The sequence below is a fragment of the Schistocerca americana genome, chromosome X (assembly GCF_021461395.2).
Source record: "Schistocerca americana isolate TAMUIC-IGC-003095 chromosome X, iqSchAmer2.1, whole genome shotgun sequence".
Classification (NCBI taxonomy): Eukaryota; Metazoa; Arthropoda; class Insecta; order Orthoptera; family Acrididae; genus Schistocerca; species Schistocerca americana.
The window spans coordinates 690,165,706-690,181,015 of NC_060130.1; the positions used below are offsets into that span (position 1 = coordinate 690,165,706).

The 15,310-nt window shown below is 42.2% G+C and overlaps 1 protein-coding gene across 3 annotated transcripts in view; it reads right to left on the minus strand.

Moving 5' to 3' along the window:
- Positions 1 to 15,310, minus strand: part of LOC124555276 (zinc finger protein 277) — a 151,382-nt gene that overhangs the window by 52,424 nt on the left and 83,648 nt on the right. For all 3 annotated transcript variants that reach the window (XM_047129147.1, XM_047129146.1, XM_047129145.1), the window contains exon 7: positions 8,574 to 8,725. In XM_047129147.1, coding sequence (XP_046985103.1) covers positions 8,574 to 8,725 — 152 coding nt within the window. The remainder of the gene's footprint in view (positions 1 to 8,573; positions 8,726 to 15,310) is intronic.

The following is a 15,310-nucleotide window of genomic DNA, read 5'->3' on the forward strand; positions in this document are numbered from 1 at the left end:
TCTCATATCTTATCCTCATGGTCCTTACGTGCAATGTATGTTAGTGGCAGCAGAATCATTCAGCAGTCACCTACAAATGGAGGTTCTCTAAATTTTCTCAATAGTGTTTCTCAAAAAGAATGTCACTTCACTCCAGGGATTCCTATTTGAGTTCCTGAAGCATCTCCATACCACTTACACATTGTTGTTCGAATCTACCAGTAACAAATCTAGCAGCCTGCCTCTGAATTGCCTCTATGTCCTCCATCAACCCACCTTGTATGGATCCCAAACACTCGAGCAGTATTCAAAATTAGGTCACATGAACATCCTATATGTGGCCTCTTTCAAAGATGAACCACATTTTCCTAAAATTGTCCCAATAAGCCGAAGCATTTGATACACATTACCAATTTTCAGTTATATGTGGGAATGTTAACAGCACAAATTTATCATGTAGCAATGAAAATTCACTACTTTCTCCTTATATTGCCTGGAAGCCATTGAGCAATGGTTATGTATCCCCAGAAACATAATCTATTTTGACTGCAAAATCTTGAGAGCCAGCCCTGACTAGTTTTGAAACTGGTGAGCCTAGTTCTTTGGCTAAAGCCAATGCTTCAAGATGGCACATTTCACTGGTCACTGCGCACCAATATTGTTGCTTCTTATCTACATAGTTGCAAAACCTTTTTTTGAAGTCCAGATGCTTTACTTCTTGGCTGCGAAATGCCTGGTGACTACCATTCGCTTCTTGAAGTTGTCGGCAGGTATATTTTGTGACTTAGAGGGTTTTAATAGTTAGACACGGTATCCTTGAAACATTATGGAACTTGGTAAGTGTAACAAAAACTTGATTTCATTGAGAAGTAGAAAGCAGCTTTATACTGTTCCATAATGGAAAATGAACTTGGATCTGACTGTGGCACTGTAAACTGGGACTGTAGAAAAGGTCCCACACTTGGGTCTCATCTTTCATGAGAGAGAGAGAGAGAGAGAGAGAGAGAGAGAGAGAGAGAGCTATGAGCATGTATACACTAGAAGAGATATTTCACAGTAGCCAAGATGAACATGTGCTCATAGCTCTTAAAGTATGCATTTTAGAGCCCACGTTTACCAGGCTTTTTGCTTTGAATGATCACTCCTGTCATAGCCCTGAATATTGACCATTTCTCCTGGGAGAACCTGTACATTGATGTGACAAAAGGCATGGGATATCTCCCAACAACATGTCTGACATCCTTTTGCCTGGCATAGTGTAGCAACTCAACATCGCATGGACTCCACAAATCACTGGAAGCCCCTGCAGAAATACTGGGCCAGGCTACCTCTCAAGCCATCCATAATTGGGAGAGTGTTACCATACGGGCTTTTGTGCATGAACTGACCTCTCAAGCCATCCATAATTGGGAGAGTGTTACCATACGGGCTTTTGTGCATGAACTGACCTCTCAATTATGTCCCATAAATGTCCGATGGGATTCATATGGGGCGATCTGGGTGACCAAATCATTTGCTTGAATTTTACAGAATGTTCTTCAAACCAATTGCGAACAACTGTGGTCTGGTTACATGACATTGTTCTTTGGGAACATGAAGTCCATGAATGGCTGCAAATGGTCTGCAAGTAGCCAAACATACCCATTTCCATTCAATGATCAGTTCAGTTAGACAAGAGAACCCAGTTCATTCCATGTAAGCATGGCCCACACCAATATGGAGCCATCACCAGCTTGCACAGTGCCTTGCTGACAACTTGGGTCCACAGCTTCATGGGGCCTGTGCTACACTCAAACCCTACCATCAGCTCTTACCAGTGGAAATCAGGACCAGGTCACCGTTTTTCAGTCATTTTTAGTCCAACCAATATGGTCACAAGCCCAAGAGATGTATTGCAGCCAATCTCATGCTGTTAGTAAAGGCACTCATGTCCGTCGTTAGCTGCCACAGCCCATCAGTACCAAATTTTGCTGCACTCTTTGGATGGACACATTCATTGTAAATCTCACATTGATTTCTGCAATTATTTTACATAGTGTTGCTTATCTATTAGCATTGACAAGGCTACACAAACACCGCTTTTCTCGGGCAGTAAGTGAAGGCTGTCAGCCACTGCATTGTCCATGGTGAGAGGTAATGCCTGAAATTTAGTACTCTCAGCACACTCTTGACAATCTCAGAATATTCAATTCCCTAATGATTTCTGAATGGTACGTCTCGTGCATCTAGCTCTAGCTACCATTCAGTTTTCAGAGTAAACGAGACACCCATAATCCATTTTTCAATCGGACAAGGAGGATTTTCTGATCCGCCCCATGAAGTACTGTCTAAAACAAGCATGATATTTAGAGATTGGGTACAGCATGCCGCCAGATAAAATATATGTGACGGCCAACAGAGTTTCCTATTGAGCGTGAGTCCCAAGAATTTCAGGGTTTCAATAAATGGAAAATCTGCAGGACTGAGATGTGAGGATGACGGAAGAAACTCCCTACACTGCCAGAAGTTCACACTGACAGTTTTTTCAAGGGAAAAGTGGAAGCTGTTGTCAATGTTCCATGTGTATGACATCTACATCTACATCTACATCTACATGACTACTCTGCAATTCACATTTAAGTGCTTGGCAGAGGCTTCATCGAACCACAATCATACTATCTCTCTACCATTCCACTCCCGAACAGCGCGCGGGAAAAACGAACACCTAAACCTTTCTGTTCGAGCTCTGATTTCTCGTATTTTAGTTTGATGATCATTCCTACCTATGTAGGTTGGGCTCAACAAAATTTTTTCGCATTCAGAAGAGAAAGTTGGTGACTGAAATTTCGTAAATAGATCTCGCCGCGACGAAAAACGTCTTTGCTTTAATGACTTCCATCCCAACTCGCATATCATATCTACCACACTCTCTCCCCTATTACATGATAATACAAAATGAGCTGCCCTTTTTTGCACCCTTTCAATGTCCTCTGTCAATCCCACCTGGTAAGGATCCCATACCGCACAGCAATATTCTAACAGAGGACGAACGAGTGTAGTGTAAGCTGTCTCTTTAGTGGACTTGTTGCATCTTCTAAGTGTCCTGCCAATGAAACGCAACCTTTGGCTCGCCTTCCCCACAATATTACCTATGTGGTCTTTCCAACTGAAGTTGTTCGTAATTTTAACACCCAGGTACGTAGTTGAATTGGCAGCCTTGAGAATTGCACTATTTATCGAGTAATCGAATTCCAACGGATTTCTTTTGGAACTCATGTGGATCACCTCACACTTTTCGTCATTTAGCGTCAACTTCCACCTGCCACACCATACAGCAATCTTTTCTAAATCGCTTTGCAACTGATACTGGTCTTCGGATGACCTTACTAGATGGTAAATTACAGCATCATCTGCGAACAAACTAAGAGGACTGCTCAGATTGTCACCCAGGTCATTTATATAGATCAGGAACAGCAGAGGTCCCAGGACGCTTCCCTGGGTAACCCCTGATATCACTTCAGTTTTACTCGATGATTTGCCGTCTATTACTACGAACTGCGACCTTCCTGACAGGACATCACGAATCCAGTCGCACAACTGTGACGATACCCCATAGGCCCGCAGCTTGATTAGAAGTCGCTTGTGAGGAACGGTGTCAAAAGCTTTCCGGAAATCCAGAAATACGGAATCAACCTGAGATCCCCAGTCGATAGCGGCCATTACTTCGTGCGAATAAAGAGCTAACTGCGTTCCACAAGAACGATGTTTTCTGAAACCATGCTGATTACGTATCAATAGATCATTCCCTTCAAGGTGATTCATAATGTTTGAATACAGTATATGCTCCAAAACCCTACTGCAAACCGACGTCAATGATATAGGTCTGTAGTTCGATGGATTACTCCTACTACCCTTCTTAAACACTGGTGCGACTTGCGCAATTTTCCAATCTGTAGGTACAGATCTATCGGTGAGCGAGCGGTTGTATATGATTGCTAAGTAGGGAGCTATTGAATCAGTGTAATCTGAAAGGAACCTAATCGGTATACAATCTGGACCTGAAGACTTGCCCATATCAAGCGATTTGAGTTGCTTCGCAACCCCTAAGGTATCTACTTCTAAGAAACTCATGCTAGCAGCTGTTCGTGTTTCAAATTCTGGAATATTCCATTCGTCTTCCCTGGTGAAGGAATTTCGGAAAACTGCGTTCAATAACTCCACTTTAGCGGCACAGTCGTCGGTAACAGTACCATCGGCACTGCGCAGCGAAGATATTGACTGCGTCTTGCCGCTTGTGTACTTTACATACGACCAGGATTTCTTTGGATTTTCTACCAATGTTTCGTTGTGGAACCTATTAAAGCATCTCGCATTGAAGTTCGTGCCAAATTTTGCACGTCTGTAAATTTTAGCCAATCTTCAGGATTTCGCATTCTTCTGAACTTCGCATGCTTTTTCCGTTGCCTCTGCAACAGCGTTCGGACCTGTTTTGTGTACCATGGGGGATCAGTTCCATCTCTTACCGATTTATGAGGTATGAATCTCTCAATTGCTGTTGCTACTATAGTCAGTTCGGAAGGAATGGAGATTGTGTCTGAGGAAGGCTTCTAGTGACACTTTATCCGCTTTTTTAAATAAAATTATTTTGCGTTTGTTTCTGGTGGATTTGGAAGAAATGGCATTGAGCCAAGCTACAACGACCTTGTGATCACTAATCCCTGTATCAGTCATGATGCTCTCTATTAGCTCTGAATTGTTGAGATATAACTGATGTCATCATTCATTCATGCAAACAGGTCCATTGGAGAGCCGCAGTAGATCGCAAAGTCGTCAACAAAAAGAGAACCTGAGGTGCCTGGTGGGAGAGAGTCCATGATAGGGTTAATTGCTATGACAAAAAGAGCTACGCTCAGCAAAGAGACCTGAGGCAGTCTGGTCTGAATGAAAGTGTTCGCAAAAGCTGAACCCACATGTGCCTTGAAAACTGCTGAATACAATGGGGCAGGCACCCTTAGAAGCACCATGTGTGCATTGTACAGAGAATACTCAACTTCCAGCAGGTATCTTAGGCCTTCTCCAAATCAAAAAACACAGCTACAGTCTGGCATTTCTGCAGAAAATTGTTTATAATATGGGTTGACAGGGTGGCGAGATGATCAACAGCAGAGTGATGCTTACAAAATCCATACTGGGCATTTGTTAGCAAATTCCAAGACTCCAGCCACCATACCAGCCCACCATTGATCACGTGTTCCATCACCTTGCAGACACTGCTGATGAGGGAAATTGGGTGGTAGCTGGACAGAAGATGTTTGTTCTTACCAGGCTTGGGTATGGGGATTACAGTGGCTTCATGCCAAAGTCTGGGAAATGTGCCGTCTGTCCAGACACGATTATATGTATGAAGGAGAAAGTGCTTGGTGCCAAGAGAGAGGTACTGCAACATATGAATGTGAATATCGTCCATCCTGGAGTGGAGGATCATGATGAGGTAAGAGCATGTTTCAGCTCTCTAATAGTAAAAACAGTATTGCAGCATTCACGATTCTGAGAGGGGGAAAGATATCTCCAAGCCTCCTCCGCTTGTTTCCGAGGTACGAAGAGCTCAAGATCTACGCAGAGTATCGACTCGAGGTGTTAGAAATATTGATAGAATCAACAATGGCATTGTTCACTACAGTCAGACCAGAAACTGGGAGATGTGACTTGTATACAGAAATTTGGTGTATGTTGCCCCAAACAACAGAAGAGGGAATAAAATGGTTAAAAGAATTAGTAAGAGAGATCCAACTAGCTTTTTTGCTAACTCTGATAATGCAATGACATTTTGTGCACAACTGTTTATAACGAATACAGTTCTCCTTTGCGGGATGGCCCTCAAAGACATGGAGAGCATGTCTCCATGAGCAAACTGCATCACAGCATCCCTTAGTCCACCAGGGGACTGGGACACATTGCAGTAGGAAAGAGGTACTTTACCTGATCATCACTGCTGTGGAAACACTGTTCATCAAAGGTTGCCAGTGAGGGCAAAGCCTCCAGTCAGCTTTAGAAAGCTGTCAGTTGGTCTTGCACACAGATGGGACATGAGTTAGCAGATGAATTATGCCCGGGAAATGGTTGCTCAAGTATTTATCTGAAGGTGCGAGAAAGTGAGTGAGTGTGTGTGTGTGTGTGTGTGTGTGTGGAATAGAGACAGACAGACAGAGAGAGAGAGAGCACTTGTGGCTGGGTGTTCAATGAAATGGTTTGGCTATGGATGACATCCCAAATGAACATCATGACTCCCTCACGAGCTGGAGTTCCTTCCTCAGAAGGAACGTCGAAAGGTACTGGAGTGAAGTGTACGAGGTCAAAGTGGTCTTGAGGATGTAATTTCATTTCTTGGAGGCACAAAACAACTGGGCATTGTGATCACAATAAGTCTGCCTTATATGATTTGATGCCATGAATGTTCCATTGGAGAACAGCCATATTAGATGATAAGATGATTCCTCTTGTAAGGGGCAATTACTTTGGTGGATGCCCAGTGCCAGATTTCGGCTGCATACTACTACAGGGTTCTGAGGCTGGAGCATCCTGTTCCATTATTTCTTCAGAGGTACCAGTAACCTCCAACATCACTCAGCTGACTCCAGGGTGGAGAATCAGGTGGTGATTCACACTGGTGAAATGGAGGTCGACAGGACAGAGGTGTTGTGTGGAGTAACTGCAGTAGAGGACCTCCGATGTAGAGAAGGGGAAGAACATTTCTCTTTGTTTGACTTCTTACAATCTTTGCATTTGTCAGATCTGGACCCAGATGTTTGCTGACTTGAGGTGGGCAAAAAGTCATCTCAGGAGTATTCCCTTTTAAATTTTCATTCTTCTGGTTGTGCACAAGTAACTTCACCAGTGTGAGTGAAGGTTTTTTGGTGTGTTGAGCAACTATAGTGGGCAGAGGTCAGGACGTCTCCTTTATCACTAGAAGATTTCACAACCATAGCACTGAACAGGAGGTTGCAGGTCTGTGTGGCAGTATCTTTCATGGGTCATGATGCTGCAGTAATGGTACTGTAACTGCTGAATACTGGTATGCAAGGCTTTTAGAAAGCTAAAATTTTGCGAGCAAATACCTTTTCCTTCATTCAAATCTCCTGAACAGCTCACTCATTGAGGTATGCAGGGCATTCGCAGGATGAAGCAGCAGAGTTTCCAGTGCAGTTGATGCTGTGGGGAAGAGGAGGAGTTGGGCAATCTTCCTCATGAACATCCTTGCCACAGGTTACACATTTGTCTGCGTTTTACCAGAACATGCAAGTATTGTTATAACACTACATTGGGTTTGGTATGTGCAGTCTGGCAATGATAACTTCATAGACTGCCTTAATCTTTTATAGGAGCTTTGCTCAATCAGACATTAAGCAAATGATGCAGGTAAGCACAAATTCTGCATCAGCCCTCTTCATAACACAATGGATAGTGGTTATGCCTCTGTCATTTCATCAAGCAGCTGAGTGACACCACTTGAAGAATTCAGTGTTCAATGAGCCTATACATGAACAGGATACCCATGGAGAGTGTAGCTTTAAGCAGTTTTGGGCTTGAAAGGCACTATTTGTCTCTAGAAGCAAAGTTCCATTACACAAGCAAGTGCAGGATTTTAGTGGGCCTGCAATTGTATCCACACCTTTCCAAGTGATGTACGGGTTCACTGTAGGAAAGTTCTGACCACCTTCCGTTTGTGACACCATGAGGTAGCGAGTTGCAACTGGAAGATTCTTTGTTTCTTTGGCCTAACTCCATTTCTGTTTATTAGATGAAGGTCACATAGAGGGAGCTGATGTAATCATTGCAGGTGAATCCCCCACAATCGCCAACATCTCCAATCATGCACTTCTTCCTTCTGGGGGCCCCCACAGAGGGGAGAACACCTGCCTTAGGTGACTGTTCACACCTCTTGAATTCCAGACAGGCCAACCAATTGGTTATTGGGTAGGTAACAGCTCAGGCAATCATCACACCCTGGGCCTAGCCTTTACCAGAGAGTAAGCACAAGCCCTAATTGTCAACCTGGGTGCTGGGAGTCATGCATTACCACATCCTTTATGCATCATGCCTTCAGGCATGCACTGGGAGGAAGAAAGACAAAGAAGGAGATCTCAAATGCTGAATTGGAAGAAGGACAGAAGTCAGAACAAGAAAGGAGAGAAAGACAAAAATAAAATCCACCTAAGTCTTCCAATACTTTCACAAGTTTTCATTTCCTGACCGTATGCAAGACATGGTCCCCAAGGGAGGGGAGAAAGAATAGTAGGAGGATAGATATGCAGCATGGAAAAGGATTACAAAAGAGTTGAGAGACCCAGGGGGAGGGGTGGGGAGAGGGGGGAGGGTGGGGGGCATAACTGCTGAGGCTAGCACTCCTGGAATAAATAACACTGCAGATCAATGAATTAGCTACAGCCTAGGGAATTGTTTCCAGAATGAATCCTTCACTCTGTAAAGCTCTGTTGGGTTTAACAGAAGAATCAGCACGTTATGGCACTATGGTGTTATGAGCTAGTTAAAGTTTGGTGCAAAGTTCACCAAACTGCAGATTTTATTGACAAGCTGTGTTCAGAATGCATACTCACTCTGGTTGGTTCCACACTTCTTTCCTTGGAAGCATAAAATGTCTTTCTTTGGTCATATGGTTTAACAGATCTCCACGATCTTGAAAGAGTTTATGGCACTTCATACATATTAGGGCATACATCTGATGTCTGATGTAGTTAACAAGTTTTACCTAAAATAAGAGAGATTTTCAGTTAGCAATTCTAGATCAGCTTCGTGAAACAAACAACAGTATTCTACAAATATTGCAATCATTAAGGTATTTTGACAAATTGCACAATGGAACTGAAAATACAAGAAACTGAGGTGTTGGTAGCAATATTAACAAGACTACATAATAGTTTTTTGAGCGACACAGTGTTATTTTGTGTAGGGACTGCAATATTAAATTTTTAATTATTCTCCATGGCAAATAATGTTATTGGGTCTACTAGAGCACTATAAAGTGATACAGACAGTGTTTCAACAAACTGTAAGACGGAAATAGTATCACTGTCACATATAAATTTGTGGAAAATTGGGAACAAAATACAATTATATACATTAAAACAGACCACTTTTTTTGGTCATCAGCCTTTTGGACTGGTTTTATGTGACTCACCACGAATTCCTCTCCCGTGCCAACCTCACCTCGGAGTGACATTTGCACCCAATATCCTCAATTATTTGTTGGATATATCCCAATCTCTGCCTTCCCCTTCAGTTTTTAGGCCCTATAGCTCCCTCAAATACCAGTGAAGTTATTCCTTGATGTCTTAACACTTTCACTATCAACCTGTTCTTTCTTCTTGGCAATGTTTTCCACATGTTCCTCTCCTCACCAGTCCTACAGAGAACCACCTCATTTCTTACTTTATCAGTTCACCTAATTTTCTACATCCTTCTATAGCACCACATCTCAAATACTTCCATTCTCTTTTTTTTCAGTTTTACCACTATCAATGATTCATTTCCATACACTTTCAGATCAGTAATAAAATGTGAGGCACAAAGTAAAGTACAATAAATCATGTTTTCAGCAAGCAGAAGCTGCATATGACTTTCGTTGGATTTGGTGGCATTGGTTTTCACTATCCTCACATGTTACAGAGGGGACAACATTTGAAGTATGTCAACTGTGGTCAGGACTAACCCTGCACAGCATTTTATACTGATCTGCCTCCTACGTCATTAGCAAGTGATATCTACTAAATGTTCCCCCGCTGCATCAGAAGCAAAGCTTTGCAGCCCATTCAGAAAGAGGCAGTGAATTACAGGCTCTAGAGCACATACAATCAACACAGAAGAGACCACCTATTCATCACAACCACAAAGGCAAAAATCTAGATCCATACGGGTGAACATGTACACTTGACAGCACAGCACAAGAAATGACTGGAGATGAAATTTGAAGCACCTGTCATGTTATGCAGGGTGTACAATACTGCTAATAAAAGAACATCTGTGACTGTGAGTGTAATCGAAGGATTAACACTTTCTTGACCCAAACCTTAGGAACACATCCTCTAAAAATGCAAAAAAACTGTGCCACAGCATTTGTAGGATTGCAGGCATATGAAATGGAAGTTCATGTTGTGAGGGAGAGGCAAGAGCAGAACAGCAGTAAGAAATCTCTGTAGGCAGGAAAGTAATCCTGTGACAACTGGACTCAATTTGAATTCCAGCTACGGCAGTTTTTTGTGTTATTGAGTTAATTTGTTTAAGCTGTACAAAACATGAAACAAGTAGAACGAATAGTTCAAAGTATTATGAAGATATTTCACTATTATCAAGATATTTTGGCTTTCAGAAGTGCACAGCATGCAATTCCCTTTCCACTGAATTTCTTGTCCAAGGGCTCCATTGATAATCTGCATTCAAACATCTTATTTTCTACCGTTTCCTCTTATGTGGTTAGTTTGACTTGCCAAGGGTCATGACAGACCACATTTCTTGCATGGTTTATTTTGTCTCTGACCATACACAGTGCTTGACAACTGCTGAGGAACAATTGGCACTTGCTAAAGAACACCTGCAAATTCCTACAAAACAACTGACCAATGATAGTAAAAGGTAATGTAGATGGCGTGACATGTAAACTGCAGTGAAGCCAGTACATGAACGCTCTGTACCCATTCAACAGATCATGCAGTGTGTGTTGTTGTTGTTGTTGTTGTTGTTGTTGTGGAATTGATTAGCGTGACATTCTGTGTGGTACAGCAAGATAGCTGCAAGAAATCACTCAACTTCTTACAATCGTGGTCGAGCAACTGGACAACTTGAAGCTGTTCAAAGTGTCACTATTGTGGCCACAGTAATGGGTGTGTCCAAAAGTGTCATCTCGTGATTAAAAAATGTCGCTGAATGTGGAAATGCTACGCAAAAGCATGCCCACTGGTTGTAGTGGACCACCACACCGCAAGAGGATTGATACGTAGCCCTAGTGGTGAAAAGGAACAGACATCTCAATCCTGCACAGATTGCTGCAGGTCTTGCAACCATTATTGGTACAAGCCTGTCTGCCAAGACCATGCCACTGTCAAGAGAGAGTTCCATGGTGTAGAGAGCAAGTTCGTTGGGGTCAGCAAAAGTGGTCCAGAATGATATTCCGTGACAAATCCTGTTTTACTGTGGCAAGTGGTTCTGGCTGCTAGTTTGTGTGGGGGGGGAGAGGGGGGGGGGGGAGAGAGAGAGAGAGAGAGAGAGAGAGAGAGAGAGAGAGAGAGGGGGGGGGGGGGGGGCAACAATGTTACATGAACATCACTGGTATGGTCTAGGTGTTATGGTGTGGGCAGGCATTATGCACAATGACAGAACACCATTGCATAAGGTCCCATTACAGTATAATGGTACTGCAGGGGGATTATTTTGGATCATTTCTGTCCATTAAGGGATGCAGCTGGCCCAGACTTTCTATTTATGGATGAAGGCGAGGTGTCAGACAGACTGAAAAATGAAGATACTGAATCTGTGGAATGGCCTGCATACTCCCCAGACCTAAACCCTATGCAGCGTGCCTGACCTGAGATACTCTTGACAGACGTGTTTCTTAATGAACGCCCTCTCCCTGAACTGTGAAAGAACTGAAAACTACCTTGAGAGAGGAGTGGAACAATATATGTCAAGGACTCCTCGACTGTTTGGTAGCCAACATGAATAATAATGGCAAAATGTGCATTAGTGCCCCCAGGAGAGCATATTCCTTACTCAGAGTCAGATATCAACCTTTATTTTGGGAGTATGACCTGCGTTGAATATGAACATTATTTACGTCTGTTGTTATACTTTCCCATGTGGTGAAACCTGTACCATTTTTTTTTTTGTTATAAATATACCACTCTAGCTCTATTATGTGTACTGTGTTTCATGTCATCCATCACTGATCATGATTATTCCTGTCCAACAATGTCTTTGTGCCTTAGCAGTTGTCAAGCAGTGAATTTTCAATGAGTCAGAGCTCTGATGCAAAAAGGAAGCCACTTAGGAAGAGAAATTTCATTCTGTTCTGTAAATTGCTCCTGTACCATTATTTGTGTGCATACTGGATACTTACCCTCCAGGAAACAGATTAATTCCTCAGGATATAGTAGTCGTACAGATGGGATCATGATACAATATGGTATACTGGACAGCATCAAGTTGATCATATACCCTGTGGAATATTCAAAGTCTATGGGGCCACGTCCAACACAAAACAGCCCAAGAAACACAGACATTGTGAAATAAATTCTGGATAAACAGGGTGACTCATACACAAAGCAAACACCCTTTCCAGCATTTTGAGGGAATCAATACCTCCGGAGACAGATTTAAATCACCAAATGATGCTCCAGCCTGTTGCCTGAACAGTGTGGTAGGTGGCATATCATTTTTAACTAAGGATAAATGAGTTCTGAGGGGCCTTAGAAAGAAGCATTTCAGACTAGTTTGTTACTAAGCATCTGTTCATACAGTTGTGCACAAACTCAAACTGAAACCTTATAAAGTAACAGTAGTGCATCAATTAACTGTTCAACCATTTCAGATCCTTTGCTTGATGTCAGTGCAGCAACTGGCTATAGCATTCTGCACATGATGGAGAGATTAAATCTAAAATGCTCATTTTTCCTGATGAAGTGTTGGTGCATTTATCATGGTACATGAAGTTGCAGAACAGTCAATTCTGGAATTCCATAATGCCTCATCAGTTACATCAAGAGTACAGTTGTAAAACTACTGCAGACTATCATAAGTAAGTGTAAGACTACAGTGGTTTTCCTAGTAGCTTTGGTCAGGAGAGAGTGGAGGAGCGATGTGCATTACTATCAAACATAGCAAACCCTCTGGGCTTTTCCCCCAGTTAGGTCATCCTTGTGGAGGAGAGTATAGTCCTATAGCACAGGGGCTTCAGAAGCTTTAAAATGTGTTTCTTGTAAACACAAGCACAGGGCACTTAAGTGAAGAAAAGCTGTCTCGATATGCTTTGGGAGTTTCATGCTATCGAAGGTAAGGATCACGGAGTTTTATTTCACCAGATCCCCATCCACCCTTTTCACAACACTTTGCAGATCAACAATACCTTCTGGAGCCCACTCATCTTTCAATTCTTCTTTGGGAATATCTATAACATCTCTGCATGACACAACACTTTCGCTGTAGTTAAATGTGTTGTGTAGCTCTGATTTGGTGGCATATTCCCCAAGGCATCTGGCTTCCTGAAGGGTCGTAGCTTGTTGAGAACTATAAGTTTCAACCAGCAGTGTCCCATTACACAACTGTTTGACAGATTTTAAAATTCCAGCAATGCCCTCTAAAATTTCTTGAATGTAGAACAGTGAAACTTTCTCAAAGTTACCCTTTTAACATTTAACTATTAAAAACAAATTCTGACTAGCAGCATTTGTTCTGTCACTTTATACACTAGAACTCTGAAAAATTTCGGGGTCTGGAGGACTGGCTACATAAGTCCTCTTGTTACACTGGGTGTTGATACCAACCAGTGGCCCACCCATTCTGCTGGGAGGCAGACGAGAAAATTTTGGAGGGTCCATTTTAGTCCCATGAGCAGCTAAGGAAAAAAGAGCCTACCCAGACAGAGCCCCGTGTGCCTAGGTAAGCCTTATACAACTGAGGTGTGGCTGTCCCTCAGAGGTTGCCCGCTAATGACTGTTCCACCTAAACAGCTATGCACCTCTTAAGTGCACAGCACACCTTGAGATTGAGGTTTTTTTTATAGAGATTTTTACTGTTCTTGTGATCCAGGTAGTCAAGCCAAGATCCCCATTCCCTGTGACACACTACATTCCACCATTGCACCGTAGAGTGGTCACTGAAGCATGCCCACAGCTTAAGGTGACAGAGCAATGGCAGCACTTACCAGTCCCCAGTTCAGGATCCCCAGGTTTAGTCTGACTCTGATCAACGCAAGTCACTTTGGTACTTATGAAATAGTTTCGATAATGCTCATCAGTATTGCCTTGAACCACAAGGCAAGGATAAACAAGTCATCAGTTACATACCACCATTGTCTCTGTAGCAGTCCAACTTAGCAATTGGACTTCGTAAAATTTGTCTCTGTTTTTCATCAGCTATATGTCAAACTCAACCTTTTGCACATCCCTTCCAGATATTCATTGTGGTATACTTAGTGTACAGACATTGAATTTTGGAACATTTACTGTGACATGTTCAGGTCATGAGATATTATTATTGTTCTTTCAATATTCAGTAAGTGACTTGTTTTCAATTACTATGTTTCCAACTACCTCCCATCAGATGAGACACTCTATCTGTGTTACAAAAAACTTCATATTCATTTTATATCTGGGTATTGTTCCGGTGCTGCCTTCGGTGGACACTGCATGCATTCAATGATTATTAGAGAATAGACCAAATGGTGTACGTTTGAATTTGTACAAAATATCAGGTGTTACGATGATAAGCCTGGTTTGTCTAGGTCTCCCATTTGTTAGCCTGAAATTACATTGTGGAAACATACTTCACAGCAGTTGACAACTCTAAGTTCTCCTTGATCACTTGTAGTGGTAATTACTGTCATTGGCATGTAGCGCTCATTCTGTGGCTTGAATACCTTCCTTACAATTTCCTTGAGCCTTACTGTTTAACTGAGCATTTGTACTAATGAGTGGAAATAACTTTATCAACATTTGATGTTTCTGATGGTGAGCAAAATCTCGGTTACATAAAAATGTTGCAGTTATTTCCTTAGTCTGGAGCACCACTCAGCTGTGATGCCTATAAAGTACATCAGCCAAGGATAGCACTGGGGCTGCATTCTGACAGAAAGGAAAATTTGAATGGCAGTGTTTGGTCATTGGTAATTATCATCAAGATGTCGGATCTAGCTGGCTGGACATAGCTTAGCCACCTTCATATGGCAAATACAGAATCTGGTTTGTGAAAAATAGAGTCCCCAAGTCTTCTAGGGCTTTGACAGAATGGCGTTCGATGATAATGTCAACATGACACATCACCATTTAGGCAACTCTCATGAAGCATTAACATATATGGCAGTTTCACCTCTGTACATAATTGCCTTGTTTAGTTTTCAAGATTTTTTTGGAGTTAACAGCTGAAATATTTGTACATGATACAAAATGGCTGTGCTGTACAGCAATAGCGCATCATTACGCAGATTGCCAGTATTCAACTGGTATGGGTGGAATTGCCATAATTGATAACATCTTGTGGTAAAATACATGTCTAATTCTATTCTCTTCTCAACACTAGGGTTTGCAGGTTGTCCACAGTGAAAACATACCTGCATGTCTTCCTCCAT